The sequence below is a fragment of the Xyrauchen texanus genome, chromosome 46 (genome assembly GCF_025860055.1).
Source record: "Xyrauchen texanus isolate HMW12.3.18 chromosome 46, RBS_HiC_50CHRs, whole genome shotgun sequence".
NCBI classification, from domain to species: Eukaryota; Metazoa; Chordata; class Actinopteri; order Cypriniformes; family Catostomidae; genus Xyrauchen; species Xyrauchen texanus.
The window spans coordinates 8,401,015-8,424,062 of NC_068321.1; the positions used below are offsets into that span (position 1 = coordinate 8,401,015).

Sequence of the window (23,048 nt, forward strand, 5' to 3'; positions counted from 1 at the left end):
GTCTGAACTTATCTCCCAGTCCTCTTTGATGATGACATCAGCCAACATCCTGTCCTCTTTGACGGTGACATGATCTGATGTCATGTTGGAGCTCACCTTCCAGTCTTCTTCACCATTGATGTCAGCCGATATCACATCTGAGATCACCTCCCAGTCCTCTTTGAAGATTATGTCAACCAACGTCAAATCTGAGCTCACCTACCAGTCCTCTTTGAAGATGATGTCAGCTGACGTCATGTCTGAGCTCATCTCCCAGTCCTCTTTGAAGATGACACCAGCCGGCATTTCATCTGAGCTCACCTCCCAGTCCACTCTGAAGATGATGTCAGCTGACGTCATGTCTGAACTCACCTCCCAGTCCTCTTTGAAGATGTATCAGCTGACGTCATGTCTGAGCTCACCTCCCAGTCCTCTTTGAAGATGTATCAGCTGACGTCATGTCTGAGCTCACCTCCCAGTCCTCTTTGAAGATGATGTCAGCTGACGTCATGTCTGAGCTCACCTCCCAGTCCTCTTTGAAGATGATGTCAGCTGACGTCATGTCTGAGCTCACCTCCCAATCCTCTTTGAAGATGATGTCAGCTGACGTCATGTCTGAGCTCACCTCCCAGTCCTCTTTGAAGATGATGTCAGCTGACGTCATGTCTGAGCTCACCTCCCAGTCCTCTTTGAAGATGATGTCAGCTGACGTCATGTCTGAGCTCACCTCCCAGTCCTCTTTAAAGATGATTTCAGCTGACGTCATGTCTGAGCTCACCTCCCAGTCCTCTTTGAAGATGATGTCTGCGGACGTCATGTCTGAGCTCACCTCCCAGTCCTCTTTGAAGATGATGTCTGCGGACGTCATGTCTGCGCTCACCTCCCAGTCCTCTTTGAAGATGATGTCAGCTGACGTCATGTCTGAGCTCACCTCCCAGTCCTCTTTGAAGATGACGTCAGCAGATTTCATGTCTGAGCTCACCTCCCAATCTTCTATGACAATGATGTCAGGCGACATCACATCTGAGTTCACCTACCAGTCCTCTTTGAAGATGATGTCAGCCGGTGTTACATCTGAGCTCACCTCACAATAAGTTTTTTCTTTTTAATGCTTTAGGTTTGATCTTTTAATGTGCTGTTGTTACAGCAAAGCACCACATCAGCAATACATTTCAAGATGATCACTATGAGACGTTAAATCCTCTGCTGTGAGTAATGTTCCCATATTTTTGAGGTGTTGTGGAGAGATTAAAGTTTTTTGCTGATTCTGTCTGACATTGCTTGAAGAAATAATTGCCATAAAAAAGGTTTAAACTGCTTGATGTCGTGAACAAGATGTATTACTGCAATATTATCTTGCAGTTCTGCACTTTTGAATGTGCAGGGAGGATCACTCTGAAGCACTCCGGTTGCATTGAAGTGCGTCATTCTCATTCTGTATGTGCAGACATGATTTTGTGCCACTCTATATTGGAGCATTTCTTAATTCTTACTTTTCTTGCTTTTTATAGTTACTTAGCCTATTTATTTGTTGAATATCTGTTAGTTGCCATGTTAAAGTGCTGCACTTTGCATCCGTGTATCCCTCAAAAAGGCATCTGATCGGGGTCACATGAACATTATGGAGCCTAATTATGCTATATGTTATCATCCTTAACACTGATTGGTTGACTAGTTATTCAAACAACCGACCAACTAGTTGATTATTAAAATTGGTAGTTTTGCACATCCCTATTGAAAAAGCAGGTCTTCTGTCACTTCTGGTAGCAGGTCAACCAGGAAAAAAGCCCTGGCTGATCGCTGATCCTCTGTCTAGAAAACTGTTCGTATGACAATGTCACAAGTTTGTCAGATGTCGTATACTGGCAGCTGTAGTTATCAGGTCATGCACGCATTCAAATGATAAGCAACTGGAGGTTTCAGCTCCTTTTATAGGCTGAAATATGCACATTCAACATTCCACACACTCATGGATTACTGTGACATCACAGTTAATAGTTCCATTCCATTGCATGTTCCATTACAGCTGTTAACAATTTTAAACATAAAAAAACTAAAAATTATATTCCAAATAACAAAATATCATTACTTATAAAAACTACTTACAAGTACTAACTAATATAATTAAAGCTAAATTGTGTTATTTTTGTGCCACAGAATGAAATCGCAAAAATAAACATTTTAAACAGCAATATGAATACAGTATAAAAGATATATAATTACTTTCTAGTTACTTGGCATTGGAAAAGAGTTTGAACAGTTTAAATTGTAAAAAAATAAGACCTGAAATGATCTGTTTCCAATATCTTCTTAATAAGACCAATGTTGAACTAATGCTGAATAATTATAAAAAATGCTAACATCGGCCAATACTGATGTGGTCAACAATGTATTGAGCATCCTTCATATCTACTATAATAATTATAAGTAATTGGAATGAGGGTATTAGGGTGCTTTCACACTAGCACTTTTGGTGCGCACCCGGGGTGGAATGACGTCAAAGTTCGGTTCGTTTGGATAATGTGCACACACCCGGGTGCGCACCCATGAACCGCACCCGGGTCCGCTTGAAAAGGTGGTCTGGGGTACGGTTCATGTGAAACCCCGTACGGTTTGCTGCTGATATGAACACAAACATATCAAATCGTTTTAGTATTTCTTTTTAGTATTTCATTTCCGGCCTCCTCCTTCAAACAATGCAAGTGAATGTACATTTTTTTGATAGTCCAAAATGCATATTTAGGGTGCAGTCGACAAATAAAGTTCTTCTGAACCCAAACGATTGAGTATTTTTTAGAAACAAAACAATACTTATATACTTTTTAACTACAAATGTTCACTTCTGTACATCTCTGTAATGCGTGCTCATGAGAGGGATGACACAAGTTGGTAAGGTCACGCGTGCAGGAGGCAGGAAGCATGTCATTGTTTACAAGAGAAACTTGCACAGACCAAGCTCCGTTCATAAACCAAAACAGTACAAAACAATTGCAAACACGATGTCGGAGGATTTTGATTTTAGAAGTGAAGAGGAGATGGAGTTTTTCGCCCAACCCTACCTATATGAGCCTGAATACACCAATGAGGAACTGAGGGAGATGGAGGAGGCTGCAGCAGCGCAATCACAAGTCTCAGGGAGGCAGAGATCTATGGAGACATGGTGGTGCACATGTAGTAAATGCCAACAGAGGCAGAGAGCCTGTGCTGCAATGACTGGACCATAGCAATCCTACTGTTGGAAACAATTAGCAAGGCAGCTGGTGAGAACACTCCTAGTCCCAGCTGCATTACCAAACATAATGGTTTTCCACCATTAATGAACCCCAGCATTTTAGAGGTGTTTTTTAGTTTGCCATGAATAAACTGAAAGTGCCGTCTGAGGCCAGAAGGATCAAATGGCACCATACCAGTTATCATGTTTTGTTTGTTACTATAGCTACTATATAGAAATATATAGGCTATATGACAAAGATTTCGCTGGAAAAATCAGCACGGGTACAGCCAATGAATTCAGATATCAACTCTTTTTTTTGTTACTTTTGATGCTCTGAAATCCTCAGAGGTAGAATGTTCACTGCACGCCATCCAGTATTTGAGAGAATGTAGGGGTGTACTGATATTCAGGTTCAGCACGATAAGCCAGAGCTTAATTCGCTCATGATCATGCATAGGCAATCGATGAAAAGTTCATATTTTTCCTTTCTTTGGGGTTTCTGAAGGTTGAAGCATTTTGGAAACACACACCAAATGACAATTTTGAACAATACACTCAGGGATGTAGTGGAGGCTAAACGCACGTAAACGCCGTTTACGCACCTCCCAAAATTCGGAAATAGCGTTTACCCACCTCCAAAGTGGGTTTATCCACCTCTAAATTGCGTTTATCCACCTCTAAATAGATAGTTCCTAAGCCATTTTAAATTAAGCTTATGTCGTTTTAGTTTCATATTGTTCATTATTAGTTTCATAGGTTGTTAAACCTAAGACGAAGTCTTTCATAATGCGCTGCTGCCAGTGTTTCCCATGCGCGTGCACGATATTGACTACTACCAGCTATATACAGCGTGCTGACCTCAAAAATCCAGCTGTATTCTAACAATAACTTAGCTCTCCATATTAGCTAGGCTCCTTGCATGCTGGCTAATAAGTAATATCTGACAGTGCTGTGTTGGACAGATTTATGCAGTGGTGTTCCATGACGGAGAGAGAGCGAGAGGTACGGGTGAGAGAGAGAGAGAGAGAGAGAGGGGATGAGCGAGAGGTAGCCTAGTGCTGCGCGAATGCGCTACTGGCTCTCTGCAATCAAATACGATTTTAAATAGGCTTAGTAAAAAATACAAAATAAATCGAAAATCAATGTGTGGCGGTCAGCGTTGATATTGTGGCGGGCCGCCACAAATAAATGAACATATGGGAAACCCTGGCTGCATTACTGTCAGTGTTGACCAATCAGCAGGAAGCAGCAGACTGCATCAAGATTCATCCGTCACTCACTAGCCCAAACGTCTCATGTAAAAATGGATATCCGGCATTTTTTTTTTTAAATATGTGGCACCAGATTCATTCTTCTGCCGTTAATCTGCACTATATTACTATCTAAATTTGATAATCAATTAGTCGGGTTGAGTTATTTTTTAAGACAAAAGTAAAAAATTCTTTGATTCCAGCTTGTTAAATGTGAATATGTTCTAGTGTCTTCTCTCCTCTGTGACAGTAAACTGAATATCTTTGAGTTGTGGACAAAACGAGACATTTGAGGACGTCATCCTCCTGGGCTTTTGGGAAACACTGATCCACATTGTTCTGACATATTATAGACCAAACAACTAATTGATTAATCGAGAAAATATTCAACAGATTAATCGACTATGAAAATAATCCCAAATCCCTAATCATTATGTACAAGTGCATTGCATTGGAAGCCCTGGATATAAGTCTCCCTCTCTATCTCTCTTAAATATTTTTGTTCTCTCTGTTTTGTCATTTAGTAAACTTTATAGATTTCAACCATATTATTCCTTCTTGGGTCTCTTTAACAAGAACTTAGATTAATGTATGAATTAAATAGTGATTGTGTGACCTATGATGAGGGAACAACCAGTGATACCCTTGGTAGTACCATGAAATGATAGCCTATAGCGATGTCATCAGGATACACATACACCGGTAGGCAGTCGCCCACCTTACCGGGTGACCACGTCGTGGTCCACCAGAATTTATAGTTTACCCACCTCTTTTTTTATCACTACACCTCTGAATACACTTATACAAATACAAATATACAGCAAAGACAATTATACTTTTGTACAGCTCTTTCTCTTGTAAACGATGACACACTTCCTGCCTCCTCCTCCACGCGTGACCTTGCCAATGAGCTTGCATCATCCCTCTCATGAGTGCTTATCAACATTTTAACAAAAATTTGAAAAAAAATTAAAGTATTGTTTTGTTTCTAAATATAATCAATCGTTTGCATTCAGACTAACTTTAGTCATGTAGATTCGTGTGGTTCATTTTTATATACCCTAAATATGCATTTTGGACATTCACTTGCATTGTTTAAAGGAGGAGGCCTGAAATGAAATCCTAAAAACCTTCAATTCTGTTTTGATGAAGAAAGAAACTCTTGTACTCACATTGATGACATAATCAGACCGCAGTTCGGACCCAAAAAGTGTACAGAGACCAGCAGAGGCAGGGGGAGGGGTGAGGAATCAAACTCGGGTTCGGTCCAAGCAATCGAACCGAGTGTGAAAGCACTCTTGCTATGGGATGGAAACGAGCATGTTGGGCATATGCATTCTTGTAATATGGACTGCCATACTTTGCTCAGCGTGTGGTGTGTGTGTGTGTGTGTGTGTGTGTGTGTGTGTGTGTGGGTGGGTGGTAGTTCCTGTCAGCAAATTGTGAATAGATTTGAATAATATTTGCATATGGGTTTGCCTCATTTCAGATGGCTGGCACAACATTTATCCACCCATCTGTCTCTGTAATTGTAAAAAAACAACAACAAAACAACAACAACAACACACACACATAAACACACACAGTGCCTTTTCTGATACTGCACATTACATACAACAGCAAGTTCTTAGATCAAGTTTTTAAAGCTACTGTTCTAAGTGTGATGTCAAATTCAGCATAGATCTACACATTTTGATGATTGTAGGATTTAAAGACTCGATGAAATGGATTTTGCATTGAAATGACACCAGAAATAGAAGCGTAAGCAGTAGTTCTGTCAGGGAGACTCGCGTGGTACATGTCATCCGTTCATTCATAATTTTCTTTAACCAATCACTGTTCACCTCTCACTTTAAAGGTCTGCCAGCAGCCATCCACTTTGCTGTCTTCAGGTGCCAACGTGGCAACCGCCTCCTCCCCACCACTTCCAGCAAGTCCTCGTCTGACGGGGGGTAGGCTCCTCGTCTTCCCCGGCAAGATTTGACATTTCACTAAAATTTTCAATAGATCATCAGACGGGGCTTATACCAAAACTTTATAATTTTATTTTTCATTAATAAATTGTCATTCCCAGGGGCCTGGGTAGCTCAGCGAGTAAAGACGCTGACTGCCACCCCTGGAGTTCATGAGTTCCAATCTCAGGCCATGCTGAGTGACACCAGCTAGATCTCCTAAGCAACCAAATTGGCCCAGTTGCTAGGGAGGGTAGAGTCACATGGGGTAACCTCCTCGTTGTCGCTATAATGTGGTTCACTCTCGGTGGGGTGCATGGTGAGTTGTGCGTGGATGCCGCAGTGGATGACAAGCCATGTGATAAGATGCGCAAATTGATGGTCTCAGACACGGAGGCAACTGAGATTCATCCTCCGCCACCTGGATTGGTGACACTATGCCACCACGAGAATTTAGAGTGCATTGGGAATTGGGCATTCCAAATTGGGAAGAAAAAGGGAGAAAAAACTCAAATAAAAAATAATAATAAATTGTCATTGCCTTTATGCTATTCTATTCTGACTCTTTCTAATTAAAATTTTTGGTGAACTGTCCCTTTTAATTCTGCATACATTATGAGAAGAGACTTTTCACTCATTAAATGAAGGCCAAAACATCAGTTCAAACTGAAAGACAGTCTATTCAGTTGCATTCAGTTAGAGAGAAGCAGTATAGTCTGACAAAGCTTTGAATGATCTGACATTGTATAAAGCTTTCTTGGGCATACACGTATTGGCTATGTATGTATCGACATCAAACTGATCCACTATGAGTGATTATTTTGTTCTTCTTTCACTTTGGCATGCACATCAAATACAATGGCAATACATTTACAGAATAAATATCTACTGTAGATGCACATCAAAAAAGTCATTTGACTGAATAATTCTCATAACTGGAGTAACAATCAGCAAACGTGAAATTCGTCAGAGCATTTTGACTGCAGGCTCTAAACCGTAAGCAATTTATTACATTTAATAAAAGAGCTACTTTGGTTTCCCCAGTGGCTACAACTTGATATATTTATAAATATATTATTTATATTTATATTTATATTTTGCAGCAATTTTCCCAGAAAGGACAATTTTGTTCTCTGGAACACATAGGATGAAAATGCTACTTTGTTTGCGAATTGTTTTCGATATTCCGATTTTTCGCATTTCACAATTAAATTCACATTTTGGATGGAAAACCAACTAGTGGCATGTCAGGGTTGCCCTGTCTCAGTTTACTAAGCCTATTTGGAAAAGCTGTCTTTTGTTTAAGGCTTTGGAGGTTTCAGGGATTTTCATTTTTGAACGCGTGTGTGTGTGTGAGTGAGTGAGTGTGAATGTGTGTCTTTGTTGAAGCCTGTAGTAAGAATATAAACAAAGTTTCCTCTCCAAATTCACTCACATACGAAAAAGTCCACCCTCAAGACTGTGAAATTCATTCTGTTTTTTAGGTTTGGTCCCTCCTTCAACAATAGTTTGTGGAACTTTTTCACATGTTATGGTACACCATAAAGTCTGATAGAAATGCAAAAACCTCTTATCATTAATCTACAAGATTTGAGTTAGAATTCATGTTTGTATGATGTTTGAGTCATGCACCAAAGTTTAAGACTTTGGGTTAGAGATTTATTCAGATCCTTAACTATTTAGTATGATCAATAGTAATTGCATATTTGATTTTTAAATATATTCAATATTTTAAAGCAGAATATAAGTAGAAAAATCATATTAATTATAGAACATTATATAATTCATAACTTTCATGATGTTTCCAGGCTTGGAATTTAAAAATGACCCTTTTACACAAAATGAGGCTCATAAAGAAACTATTTACAAAGTCTGGTGTGGAAGAACTTAACTGACCTGCATAAAGCCTAGACCTTAACCTATTTAAACACCTTTGGGATCAATCAGATTGGTAACTGTAAACCAGATCCTATCACCCAAATTCAGTGTAATGTCAGAGTAAGTCCTCACAGCCATGTTCCAACATCTATTGGAAAACCTTCCCATAAGAGTGGAAACTGTTATAGGAGCAAGGAGAGGACCAGCTCGCAGTTAAAGCCAATAGTTTTGAAATGTAATGCTCAACAAGCACATATGGGTGTGTTGTTTTGGTGTTGGGCCATGTAGTGTGTTTAAAAGTGTAAAACTCAACACAATTCAATGAATAAAGTTGTAAAAAACCCAGAGTATTGAGTCTCTCACCCTTATCAGCTCCCTGGCAGACACAAACGCTCTGAGGAGAGCTGACCTACTTTACGCTTTGTGTTGGGTGTCTTATATAGATACAGCTTTTAGTGGCGATGCCTTTATTCTGTGTGTGTGTGTGTGTTTCTTGATTTTTGTGCATTGTGTAGGTTTCTTTCTTAATAAGGAAACCGTTATTTCGCAAGCACTGACTGTAATCAAAACCACAACAAAAATATATTATGTAGTCATAAATGCCTAAATTAATGCATAACTAGAAAAAAAAGTTTGTCAAACAAACTTTGATGTTGGCTTATCAAAGTCTTTAAGTCTAAAATTTTAAATTGTTTCAGAAAGCTTGAATTTTTAAGGTTGTATGTATGTATGGATGGATGGATGAATTGGATGGATTAGATGAATGGATGGATGGATGGACATTAAGATTGATGAATTAGATGGATGGATGGATGATGTATGCATGCATGAATGGATGGCTAGATGGGCAAATTGGATGGATGGATGGATGGATGGATTAGACGGATGGTGGATTAATTAGATGGATAGATGGATGAATTGGATGGATGGATAGACAGATGGACATAACGATGAATAGATGGATGAATTGGCAAATTGGATGGATGGATGTATAGATGGATGAACAGACATAAAGAGGGATGGATGGATTAGATAGATACATGGATGGCTAGATGGGTGAATTGGATGGATGAATGGGTGGAGGGATGATGGATGGATTTGATGGATGGATAGATTAGACTGATGGTGTATGGATGAGATAGATAGATGATGGATGGATGGATGGGTGGATGGATGGATGGATGATGGACGGACGGACGAATGAGTGGATGGATGGCTGGCTGAATGAATGGACAGATGGCTAGACAGATGAATTAAATGGAAAATGGGGATGGATGGATATAATGATTAATGGATGGATGGTTTAGACAGATGAATGGATGGATGGTTTAGATGGATGAATGGATGGACAGATGGATGAATAGATAGATGGACATAAAAAAGGATGGATGGATGGGTGGACAGATGTTTGGATGGGCGATGGATGTTTGGATGGACGGACATAAAGATAGATGGATGGATAGGTGGATTGGATGAATTAGATAGATAGTGGATGGATTAAATGGATGGATGCTTGATGGATGAATTGGATTAATGGCTGAATTAGATGGATGGCTGGATGGATGAATTGGATGGTTGGTTGGATGGATGGATGGATGGATGGACGGACGGACGACGTATAGATGGATGATAAATGGATTGACAGATTGATGGATGAATGGATTAGATGCATGGAGAGGTGGATTAGAAGGATAGTGGATGGATGGATGGATGGACAGACAGATGAATGGATGGATGGACGGATGGACAGACATAAAGAAATACATTTCAAACATCTATGCATGCTGAAAATTACTGGTATAGTCTCACACTACACACGCACATGCACATACTCGAATCCTCTTTGATCACTGTAAAGTAACTGTGGTAGAGGGTTGAGAAGAATGTGAGTGTTTGTGTGTGATTACCGCAGGGAGATGGCATCGTTTGTTTTTTTATCTCTTTAAACTGACATGTGATCTGACAGCCCAAAGGGGGCTTTAAAATTTTGGCAGTCTGGGAAGTGATGATGTATGTTCACTTATCTGACAAGTTGTTAGTTCTATCTGCCATGCACACATAGACAAATGCACCCCCTCTTTCTTTGCTACTTGTACATTTCTTGTGTAGTCTACTTTTATTCTTTGATATTATTGTTTCCTTTGTTTTTATTTTTTTTCGAATAAATTGTCCCAGCTGTGGCCTAGTGATTAATGCATGTGCTTAAGACATGTTGAGCTGTTGTGCTCATGCGGAAGATGCAGGTTCAGATTCTATCTTTGTTGGGTCTGAATCCCAGTCTCTTAAAAGAAAAGTTGCAAAAAGGAATTTTTTTCCATGGTAGCAGAATTAACATGTTTAATGATCACGTTTTTTGTAAACTCACCATTAGATAGAATCTGCAGATTTATTCTGTGCTGATTTTGTTGGTAAATCTGTGGAATTCTGCCAAATTTCATTTATATAAGGTAAAATATGTTAAACATATTTGAGCTAAAAGGACAACACTTTTATTTGTTAAGAATGTACAAAACTCACAAGTCATTTCTTTTCCCTTTTTAGGTCCTATCAGTAGCGAGTCATCACACGTTTCTTCCCCGGTGACCAATCACATTTCTCTGGTCAGTACGCCTAAGCGGGTTGCCATGGGTACCTGCCTGGGCCCGACCACTGGCACCCCACCTGTGGTCACCATCGCCCCGACTAAAACAGTCAACGGTTTCTGGCGGTCTGAAGGACGTCAGGTATGGCAGAGGACTTTCAAAGTGCAAAAAAACTCTAAAGACATCCAAACATTTCTTGAGTTTTAAAAAAGATTTTTTTTTAGTTTTTAGTCTTTTTTAATACTTATAACACCAACAATGCTTCTGTGCTCCTTGATGCAAATGCCCCAAAAATCAGTTGGAAGTACTGCATGAATGCAGTAAACACAGACTTCCCCAGTTATTTTGGAACAGTTTATGTTTATGGAACAAAGTTTTGCCAGCACGTTTAAGCCAAACAAAGCACGTTGTTAGCTTAGCAACATGCTAACAGCGAACTCTATTAGAATCAATTGTCAAATCTCACGTGCACTTTATGTGAGAAGAGCAGAGTTGCTGCCTATATAGAGCATTTCTAAACAGTCACTTATGAGAAACATTTCAGTTAGGATGCTGGCTTAGAAGTCAGTATACAGTAAACTGTGACTTTCCTTTACTTTTTCCAATCAATACAAAGATAAATATCTCTAACTGATCTCTCATCTCCTTTCGGTACTTATCTAGTGTGTGAGTAGATGTTTGTGTGGTCAGGGAGGCTTGACTGCAGGTTTTCACTCTAAAGCGGATTGGGATCCTGATGGGTCACAGAGTTTAAGTTGGGCTGGATTAGTGCAAATGGGCTCATCTGTGGGTGTCATGCGCATCCATTATTTCGGATACTCTCAGGCGCGACAGCAAGATCCTGCCAAAGTGTGTGTGTGTTTGTGGATGGGTGGTTTGTTCAGCTCTTGGTCAGTGTGTGTGGCTTTGTGAGTTTATTTAACACTGCAGTCAGCAGGAGAGACAATAGACACTTTCCCCTGATCAAACTACCCTCTACACAAAGAGTCTTCTGTATCTCTATCCACAGAGAGAGAGGGACAGACTGAGAGAGAGAGATACAGGATATAGTGAAGCCATGGAACCTCTCGTCTTTGTTCTTATTTGAATTAACACAAATTCACACATGAAGACATACCATAGAATACTATTGTTTAAATATATACTTTATATATAATTGCTTTAGGCTAAGCCCTGTACCAAACCCTAACTCCCTCACTTATTTGTAATTAGATGTTAATTTCTTGGAAAGCCTAGTAATTAGTAATACTTTTTTTACAGTGTCTGTGTGTGACAGGGTGGAGGGCGGGGCCGGGTCATGATTCTACACACCTGGTCCCTTATCAGGCTGATTGGGGACCAGGTGTGTATAATCACGACCTGGCCCCGCCCTCCGCCCTGTCACACCCTGTTACACATATTACATGTTACTATTATTATTAATTCATTATAACAATTAAAATATGTACTGTAAGTATAAGCAGCTCTATAAGATATTTACACAGTAAAGGCATGTAGTTAATTTGTATTACTCAGTAAATACACAGTAACCAGAACACTAAAAAAAGTGTGACCAAAGACCTTTACAAAATTAAAGAAATGTATTGTTCTAGCAAAGTCAATACAAGATGCCAGCTTGTTATTATACTTGCAGAATCTCCCCATGATGCCCTAAAAATCTTTCATTTCCAGGCTGATGCAGGATTGGGAGGGTCTAGTCAAGAGCGTTTGTCCTCAGATCACCCTCTACCAGCTCAGGAGAAGACCTCCCTCTCTCTCCCACCATTCCTTGGGGCAGCCCACCCTTTCAGCATGACCCCAAGTGCTTTCATGCAAGACCATCATCTTCAAACTCAGTTAGTATTACATAGCACACTAACACTCACTTGCTACAACTGGTTTTGAACTAGTGTTTTATACGAGAAAATCTGTGAATTGTTCTCGTTCACTGCGATTGTTTTGGTGGTGAACTACTCTGTTCTTTATGAATCAGTTGATTTAATGATTGAATGACTCAATCATAATAAAATAAAAGACGCTAATTTGTTGCCACTTTCTGGAGTAAATATACATTCCGTTATGAGTGCCATCCACACAAATTGACACAACTTGCACTTATTGTTTTCTTTTCTTTTTACAAAAGAACTACTTAAAAATCTATATAAACCAGTCAGCACCGTGTTATAATGATTGTTAATGGCAAAGAGCATATCTGGCTGTTACCAAACGTGGCGTAAAATTATAAAGTCAAAAGATTTATCCAGTTCATATGCTCAAATATTAAGTAATTAAGTAATTAGGTAAAAATTGAAATGCTTCAATAGACGGTTAACTTAGTGTTGCACAGTAGCCTATACCGGTGCCATAGTACTTCCATGGACTTAAGCTTCATAATACCGGCAGTACCACAGTCTTTTTCATTAAATACAGTTGTACATACATACCTACTACTTAGAAGAGCAAGCCAAGGCATATTCAAGACACAACCACCAAAGACCTCCACCTCTGGGGGTGTTCACTCTGACATCTTTGACCGTTGCTTTATTTCTCCCGATTTTTTCAGCGTTTCTTGCTGTACCGTTGCATTTTTTTTTAGACACTGTGTCAATTTAAAAAGAATTCAACCTTTAAATGCATCTCGACACACCCATGTTCTGTTTTAAGTGTTACACCTGTTTTAGTCCAAGAATGCAAGTCATCATCAGTGCTTGGCACACATCCAGAATTTGTATGCTCATTTTTTATTTAAATTAGATGAATATTCTAATTTGAATTTGAAAGCCCTTGTTTAATCCATATAAAATAATAAATATATGATATAGCAAAGCTAAAATGATCATAGATGGGGTACAATCATTTATCTTGTCTAATTTTGCATTGTCATATATTCAGTGGGTATTTTTTTCTAATTTTCATGTTTTTGATTCTCTCTTTCTTTCTTAGCCTGTCTCGGCAGGTGCCTCATATGCTGCTAGCAGGGGCTCAGGAGGAGTATCTGCGGGATGGGTTTCGTCCATACCCGTCCGCTGAGGAGCTACGAATGCCTTTACTTCCTCTTGGGCTCAGCCCAGGAGCTGCAGCAGAAACTCTTGCGTACCTCCAGTCAGGATACCTGCACCACCCCTCTCTGGCTTCATACAGGTGTGTGAATGCACAAAGTCTTTATCTGTAGAGAAATTAATCTTTTCATTTTCATAAAGACATTATTTAGTATGTTTCATGGTCGAATGATTAATCAAAATACAATAGAAGTCACATTATTAATTAGGGCAGGTAACGTTGCTGAATACTGAATAGGTGTTGATAAGGAATTATGGGCAGTCATATTTTAATGTGCTCATGGTTGTGATTTCTGGATGACTCTATTTTACCGTATTTTAAATGGTCTGGGTGGACTGGGAAGGAGGTTTTGCATTGTGAAGAGTATGTCTACATAGTACATATACTGGCAGCCAAAAGTTTGTAATAATGTACAGATTTTGCTCCTGTGGAAAAGTGGCATTCAACTGACCACAATGTATATTCAGGACATTAATAACGTGAAAAATTACTGAACTTCTTAAACTACTTCAAAGAGATAAAAAAAATCTCCAAGTGCAGCAATGACAGTTTTGCAGATCCTTGATATTCTAGCTGTCATTTTGTCCGGATACTCAGGTGACATTTCACCCCACACTTCCTGTAGCACTTCTCACGCACCTTACAGTCTAACTGATCCCACAAAAGCTCAATGGAGTTAGGATCCATAACACTCTTTTCCAATGTCTGTGTCTTTTTGCCCACTCGAACCTTTTCTTTTAGTTTTTCTGTTTCAAAAGTGGCTTTTTCTTTGCAGTTCGTCCCATAAGGCCTGCACCCCTGAGTCTTCTCTTTACTGTTGTACATGAAACTGGTGTTGAGTGGGTAGAATTCAATGAAGCTGTCAGCTGAGGACATGTGAGGTGTCTATTTCTCAAACTAGAGACTCTGATGTACTTATCCTCTTGTTTAGTTGTACATCTGGCCTTCCACATCTCTTTCTGTCCTTGTTAGAGCCAGTTGTCCTTTATCTTTGAAGACTGTAGTGTACACCTTTATATGAAATCTTCAGATTTTTGGCAATTTCAAGCATTGTAATGCCTTCATTACTCAAAACAATTATTGACTGATGAGTTTCTAGAGAAAGCTGTTTTGCCATTTTTGACCAAATATTGACCTTAAGACATGCCCAACAACAAACAAAAACAAACACAAAGACAATTTTAAGCTTCATTTAATGACACAAATAGCTTTCAACTGTGTTTGATATAATGGCAAGTGATTTTCTTGTAACAAATTAGCAATTCAGCATGATTACTCGAGGATAAGGTGTTGGAGTGATGGCTGCTGGAAATGGGGCCTGTCTAGATTTGATCAAAAATAACTTTTTTCAAATAGTGATGGTGCTGTTTTTGACATCAGTAATGTTCTGACTATACTTTGTGATCAGTTGAATGCCACTTTGGTGAATGAAAGTACCAATTTCCTTCTGAAACAGCAAAATCTCTACATTATTCCAAACATTTGGCCACCAGTGTACGTCTCTTTAATTTAAAAAGAGCAAGAACAATCCTGTTTTCCATCTTATGTCCCCTTTAAGCTGTTATTTCAAATATATTTCATATTAACACTCTCTTGGTTTTATCATCATTCTCCTCTCCTTCTGAATATAACACACACAGCATGTGTGAATGAATGGGGGGTGAGAGATCGGAGACAGAAATAGGCTGTAATATTAGTTTCAGAAGGCCAGAGAGCAGAGGTTAATGAACGACTAAGTTATTTATAGAGGCACTAATTAACTGCTGCTCTCTTCCTCTGTTTCCTGTGGTGAACTAGGATGGAAGACTACTACAGTCTGTCTGCCCTCCGCTCGCCTTACTACCAGCTTCCAGAAGGGGGCACCCTGCCATCCCTCCACCCCTCTGCTGTTCACATGCCCATGCAGGGAGTCTTTTACCCCGGTGACATGGCACGCCAGTCGCTGTCAGCTCTGCACTCTGAGAGGTACACACACACACATACACACACACATGTTGGTCTACCTATCATTATGAGGACTTTCCATAGACATAATGACTTTTATACTGTACAAACTATAGATTCTATCCTCTAAACCTAACACAACCCCTAAACCTAACCCTCACAGAAAACCTTCTGCATTTTTACATTTTCAATAAAACATTGTTTAGTATGATTTTTAAGTGATTTGAATTATGGGGACACTAGAAATGTCCTCATAAATCACATTTATAGCATAATACCCTTGTAATTACTAATTTGTAACTTACAAAATTGTCCTCGTAAATCACAAAAACACGCACACACACACACACACACACACACACACAAACTATACAATATAGTTGATTTCTTAAATGTAATGAAAATTACAGATCTTGCAAGTCAGCATTCAATTGATTATCACAATCACATTATTTATTATTTTCTACTCCATCATTTCTGCATTAATTTCAGCCTGAAATTCGTTGTAAAATAAAAATGTAAATAAATGAATTTTTTTAAATGGAAAAATTAACTGATATATTTTAAACTGTTTATTTAAGTCATGTTTTGAAATGTAGTTATATATAGAAATAAATTAATACATTGAAATATTGCAAATTTTAAATTGTATTTCAAAAAAGCATTTGCCAATTGTTTTTTTTTTTTCCGTCCGTTTGCCAAATCCTTTTGTTAATTCATTTGTAATTAAAGTAAAAAACAAATTGGACATTTCCATGCTTAACAACAATTAAAAGCCAAATTATCTGTGATTGCTCACTACATATTGGTCAAACAATATTTTCCTGTAAAAGTGGTGGCAGTTCTTGGCCAAAATAATCAGAAAAGTGGACCAGATATTCAAAAGTCTGGCTACTCAAAGCTATTCAAAATCTAACTGCCAGAGATGATGTAATTGTAATATCTGCATACTGCATTATGATTGATCTTGTTTTTCTACATCAGTTTTCATACAAAACAGTAATTTTTTATTACATCTATACAAATAATAATAAAAACACAAATAATAATTATTGTTGTTATTATTAGAAGTAGTATATTTATGCAAAGTTGTTTAGTGATCTAAATGGAAGCAAATCTATTTTATTTTTTATTTTCAACTAAACATAGATGCATTGCTATAAGTTTTCACTTGAGAATAAATAGTGGCACTTATCAGTAGACCCAGTATATGAGACCCAAAAATATCTGTCAAACCGAGTATTGTCAACCTCTACATAAAACATTTTTGCATATAGTGGGTATTGCTAGGGCCGATACAATCTTATATCTAAATAACCTGATACTTTTTTCTCAGTGTACTGTATCGATACTTTAGATCCCTTTACTGATATTTTTATTAATTTATTTGTGTAGTCATATAGGTCATAATTAGGGCTGTGCACTATGGTCAAAGAAATTACCACAATATTTTCATATCATTGGATAACAATCTTTATCACAATATATATTTCATACCATTAATGCTTGAGGAAATGCATTCCACATTTTTATAGACCTCAAGAATAAATATAATTATAATTTGTGATTTTTTAAAAATGTTTTATGAGTAAACTCCACTAGGTAAGCTACTTTTTAGTTTGAAGTTCAAGAAGTATACTCTGTTTAAGTCTTAATCCTACATGGAGGCCTGTGTAGCTTAGCAAGTAAAGACGCTGACTACCACACCTGGAGTCGCAAGTTCGAATCCAGGGTGTGCTGAGTGACTCCAGTCAGGCTTCCTAAATTAGCCCGGTTGCTAGGGTGGGTAGAGTCACATTGGGTTAACCTCCTCGTGGTCGCTATAATGTGGTTCTCGCTCTCGGTGGGGCACATGGTGATGGTAGATGCCGTGGAGAACGCTAGGTCTCCGTGGTAACATGCTCAACAAGCCACGTGATAAGATGAGCGGATTGACGTTCTCAGAGATTTGTCCTCTGCCACCCGGATTGAGGCAAGTCACTACAACGCCATGAGGATTTATAGCACATTCGGACCTCTTTTCGATGAAATTTCGCCAATTTCATCATCTTAAGCTGACGTTTGACTCCACTGAAAGACATTCTTGTAACATTCCACACTCCAGCTCAGTAGGTGGCGGTAATGCAGCATAAGCTGGATTGCCAATGGCAAATAAGCTTCACAAGAAGAAAAAATACTTTCTTACCTGTGTCCAAAACTTTGCGGACAGAACAGCGCTATAGATAACGAAAAATCGCTTAACTAAATAGTACATAAATTAACAGCAATGGTGTTAATTTCGGAGTTGCGGTTGTGTTCATTCGATAGCTGTATTGTATTGCCAGTGCTATCTTGTTCATTACACAACAATATCATTATAAGCCTGATAGTTAGGTGCTAGTTACCGGCTATCTAGCCTCATATATGACAGCAGGGCTATGTAGCCGTTAGCCAGCTAATACTTCCTAGCCAGCTGATTTAATGACTGTGATTTAGTTAGTTAGTTGTGTGTATAATGTCTTGCATTTTTTATGATTTCTATCATCTATGTAGAACATTGGCTAAATATCGAAAATTACTCAAAAGTTTATCAGCGATATCGAGGATTTTTTCTCTCACTAAATAAATATTAATATAGTTTTATCACCCAGCCCTAGTCACATTAGTCTTTACATCATAAAGTAGTAGTAGTAGTAGTTTATTATGCAAAGTTGTTTATCAGTCTCAGTGGTTGAAAATGTATTCTCATCTTTGTTTTGTGCTTAAACTGCTGTGAATTAATGCATTGATATACGTTTGGCAGCACTTATCCGTTGCCCAAATATTGAAGAAGAGATAACCGTTTATGTAGAAAAGTGTAAATATCGGTTAAAAGAGTCGGTCAAACTGATTATCTCTACATAATATATTAGTGCATATAAGTAGCCCATAAAGTTAGCACTGTGCAGATACAGTTATATTTCGAGAGACTTTTTCTCACAAAAGAGCATAGATACTTTAGATCCCTGTATCAAAATTTGATTAATCTATTTGTGTGTTCATATCATGTCGAACAGTTCAATAATAGTGAAACAGGTCATCTAAAGAATCACAATCTCTCAGATCAGCATTTCTCAGTGCGATTATAACCACTTATATGAGGCGTGAAAGAGAATGAAACTGATCTGTATGATTCACTCTTTCTCTCTCAGCAACTTGCCTCAATTTCGATCGCGATCCAGATATGATATTGTGATGTATAGCAATGTATTGAATCGTGACATATATATAGCGTTACGTATCATATCATGAAGTGGTTGGCAATACACAGTCCTACATATAGTGCACATAGTACATGCACATATGCACGTGGCACCTTCATGCACTCTCACTGTCTTCGCCGTACACTGTACCAAACATCATCAACACTCCACTGTGTTCCTGCTGATTCTATCTGAGTGTATTCTTCATGTTCTGGTTCAGAGTGTTGCATCTTACACCATTTCTCTGTGTGTGTGTGTGTGTGTGTGTGTGTGTTTCAACCCTCCACAGGCTGCAGATGGAGGAGGAACTTCGCCAGCAGGGGCGGGAAAGAGAACAAGAGAAAGAGAGGACGCGTGAAATTGAACGAGAGAGGGAGTGGGAAAAAGAGGTGCAGAGGGAGAAAGAGAGAGAGCGAGAGAATTATATTAAGACAGAGCGTGTGAGAGAGATCCAGGTGGTTAAAGCCATGGAGAAACGCCATCTGAGCCACGAGCCCACTGCAAACCAACACTTGATCTCTCACACGAACTCACACTCATATACACACCGGCAGCAAGTGAAGGACAGAGCCAAGCTGGAGGACAGACTTGCTACTTACAGACTGGGTATGATAGCATTCAAACTGGGGGTGAGAACCGCCCGATTGAACCTCACATTATTATCGAAATATTTAAAGGATATTTTCACTGAAATTGAAAATGCTATAATCATTCACACACCCTCATGTCATTCCAAACCCGTTTGACTTAAATCTTTTCGTGGAACACAAAGGAAAATTGTAGCCGAATATCCTGGCCATTCCTTTCCATTTAATGAAAGTGAATGTGGACTGGAGCCGTCAAGCTTCAGAATGTTATAGCAGCATCATACAAGCCCAATAAAAGTAGCTCATACGTCTTCTGCATTATATTCTGCGTCTTCTGAAGTAATACGATAGCTTTGTGTGTGGGACCAAAATGTAGATCACTTTTGACAGAAAATTGTACCTAATTCTCAAATCTCATTCACGCTTGCGCAAATTCAATCTTGGCGTGTTACGATAGATCACGAGACATATTTGCCAAATGTCATTGGGTCTGATTGTGACACCTGAATGTGCTAAGTGGGCAAAATATGTTAAGAAAGAAAGTCCTACAAGTTTGGAATGAGATGAGACGGAGTAAATGATTAATTTAAAATTTTAGGTAAACTATTCTAATATTTGACCATCATCATAGTCCTCAGTATGACTGTTAAGCTGTCTTGGGTTTGTGAGCTACTTTTAGTATTAAAATGCTTCATGAATTACTCTTAGATGATAATTTTACGAGTCCTAAAATGAGGAGTGACACGCCACTAATTTAAGTGTTGCTCCTAAATTTCCATGTTAAGAGCTACTTTTAGCCGGGCCCAGGTTTTGGGGGAGTGTAATAGTATTATATAAAAGTATTTCATGTCAACTACCCATTTATTTCTTATTGCTAATTACTTATTACCTAACACTGCTACTGGCTTTATTAATTTCTCCCTGTGAAAACTATATATATATATATATATATATATATGTAGATGCATAGTGAGGGGGCGGGGCCTGGTCGGAATATCGCACGCCCAGTCCCCAATCGGCCTGATGAGGCGCACGAGGCATAAAGGCGGCCGGTGACGATGGTTTGAGAGAGAGAGAATTACGGGCATGTCCGTCATGTGTGTGTTTATGTTTGTGCCTTTGGTTTAAGTTCTCATTAAATTATGATTTATGTTGACAAGCCGGTTCTCGCCTCCTCCTTGCCCATCCTTAACTGTGTTACAATATATATATATATATATATATATATATATATATATATATATATATATATATATATATATATATATAAAAATGATTCAGTATTTCAGTATTTGAAGTAGTCCAGTAACCAATGAGCAATTAAAAGCATTATTATGAACATCAAATCAAATCAACTCTCATCCTATTTTCTACATCTGCTTGGGAGAAACCCAAAGGATAGAATCAACTCATTGTATCTGCTGCCAGCTGTTACAAAGTGTTGGGGTTTTATAATTGTATTTGCTCTGCATAATAACAGCAAAAGAATGTGGTCATTCAGGTGCATCATATGATTCATGATGATAATGACCCATAAACACAGCTGAATAAATTAAGAGTGGTTATAGGATCAATTTTGATACTTTTCATGGCCTCTGATATAATACATATGCACTGTATTCAAAGACATACAGTTTGATAGCTTTGTGTGAAGAACAGACCAAAATGAAATACAAATCAATTATAGAATTTTACCTTTTGAATGAAATGCTCATTTAATATATCGGTCACACTTTATATTAAGTGTCTTTAATTACTATGTACTAACTTTAAAATACTTATTGTATAAATAAATGTTGTTCTGCAAAATTCTCACAAGCTTCACATTTGCTGCTACTGAGGTTGAGGTACGGGTAGGTTAAGGAGCAGGGGTAACCCTAAACTTTGAGGAGGGCCTACTATACTCTTGCATATTAATCTTGGTATCTTCTCTCTCTACAGACAAAGCCAAAGAAGCTTCACTGCTCAAGCCTCAGTCAGGTTCATATCTATCCTCAGGAGGTTCTTCATTCTCAACCTCAGGCCAAGGCCCATCTTCAGGAGTCCAGTTTGGAGCAGGTTCTGGAAAGTCCCACAGATCCCTTGTAACGGCCATGATGCTCCAGCGGCAGGAAGAAGATGACCGATGTCTGGCAAGACAGAGAAGTCTAAAGATGGAGAAAGTGGATCGACAAGGTCAGGAATCAATGGAGAATCCACACCAGGTTCGAGGGAAGCTCCTGGATGTCGGTCGGGCTGCAGAACCAACAGAACCACAAAGGGATCAGCACAGGTGAGTTAAAGGGATAGATCACCCAAAATGAAAATTCTGTTCCAAACCTCTGTCACTTTCTTTCACGAAATACAAAAAAGAGATGTTATGTAGAATGACAGCCTCAGTCAGCATTCATTTGCTTTGTACTAAAAACAAGATGGTGAGCAAAAAAGGCCAGAATTTTTATTTTTGGATTATTTACCCCTTCAAATGAAAATGCTGTTTCCTTTTCTGTAGGTATAGTGCACACCATCAGGACGTGGGTGTTAGAGACCTACCCCAACATTTGGGGGCACCGCCTCCTCTCATATCCCCTAAACCTCTTCCTCAAAAGCACCACCCATCCCCTTCCACTCCCAGAACTCTTTGGAACCCTGTTTCCCTCCTCAACGCCCCGTCCGATCGGCCTCTATCCCATATACATCCTTTCTCAAGCCACTCCAGACCAAAACCATCTGAAGATGAAGCCAGGCAGCAAAACTGCACTGACAGGCCCTCCTCCATGCAGGTGAACAGCCTCCTTGAATCTGGTAAATGCCTGGCAGAGCTTGAGAAGTCCACCCGGAGCTTTCTGAGCCAGCAGAGGGCATTATTCTCTCAATCTGGACCTGGAGACAACAGCCAAATCCAAGGGCCATGCTGTCAGGGGCCAGCTTCAGAGGGGTCAGACCCCATGTTGGTCTATGACCAGGCTCTGCAACAGCACAGGAGGCTGGTCAGCAAGCTGGACCTAGAGGAAAAGAAACGCAAGGAAGCCAGAGATAAAGGTATGTATCTTTTTCTTAATAGTAGAAAAGGATAATATTACAAGAGAACTAGTCATAGTTGCTTAACCCTTTGTGTTTCACCAAACATTTTTACATACTCAGATCTTTAGAAACCTGGCATGTATATCTATCACAAATGACTCCACAAAATGTCCAGATAGTGTCACATTTTCTAAACATTTTCAAGACAATACGAAAATTATAGAATAGAATTGTCTCGGATCCACCGGACTCCCTCTCTCACTCCACACTCCGCTCATTCTCCCCTGAGTTGATCACACACCTGCACGTCATCAGTGACTAATCAAGGACTGCATTTATACCCCCTCCTCAGAAGCTGCCACTCTGGTCATCTCTGAACACCACTCCTGAAATGGGGGC

The 23,048-nt window shown here is 39.0% G+C and overlaps 1 protein-coding gene across 1 annotated transcript in view; it reads left to right on the forward strand.

Annotated features, from left to right (window-relative positions):
- LOC127637949 (genetic suppressor element 1-like) overlaps window positions 1–23,048 on the forward strand; it is a 67,077-nt gene that overhangs the window by 22,668 nt on the left and 21,361 nt on the right. Inside the window, exons 3-9 of the mRNA XM_052119222.1 lie at window positions 10,815–10,996; window positions 12,527–12,690; window positions 13,778–13,975; window positions 15,692–15,859; window positions 19,349–19,665; window positions 21,588–21,918; window positions 22,138–22,667. Of these exons, the coding sequence (XP_051975182.1) occupies window positions 10,815–10,996; window positions 12,527–12,690; window positions 13,778–13,975; window positions 15,692–15,859; window positions 19,349–19,665; window positions 21,588–21,918; window positions 22,138–22,667 (1,890 nt within the window). The remainder of the gene's footprint in view (window positions 1–10,814; window positions 10,997–12,526; window positions 12,691–13,777; window positions 13,976–15,691; window positions 15,860–19,348; window positions 19,666–21,587; window positions 21,919–22,137; window positions 22,668–23,048) is intronic.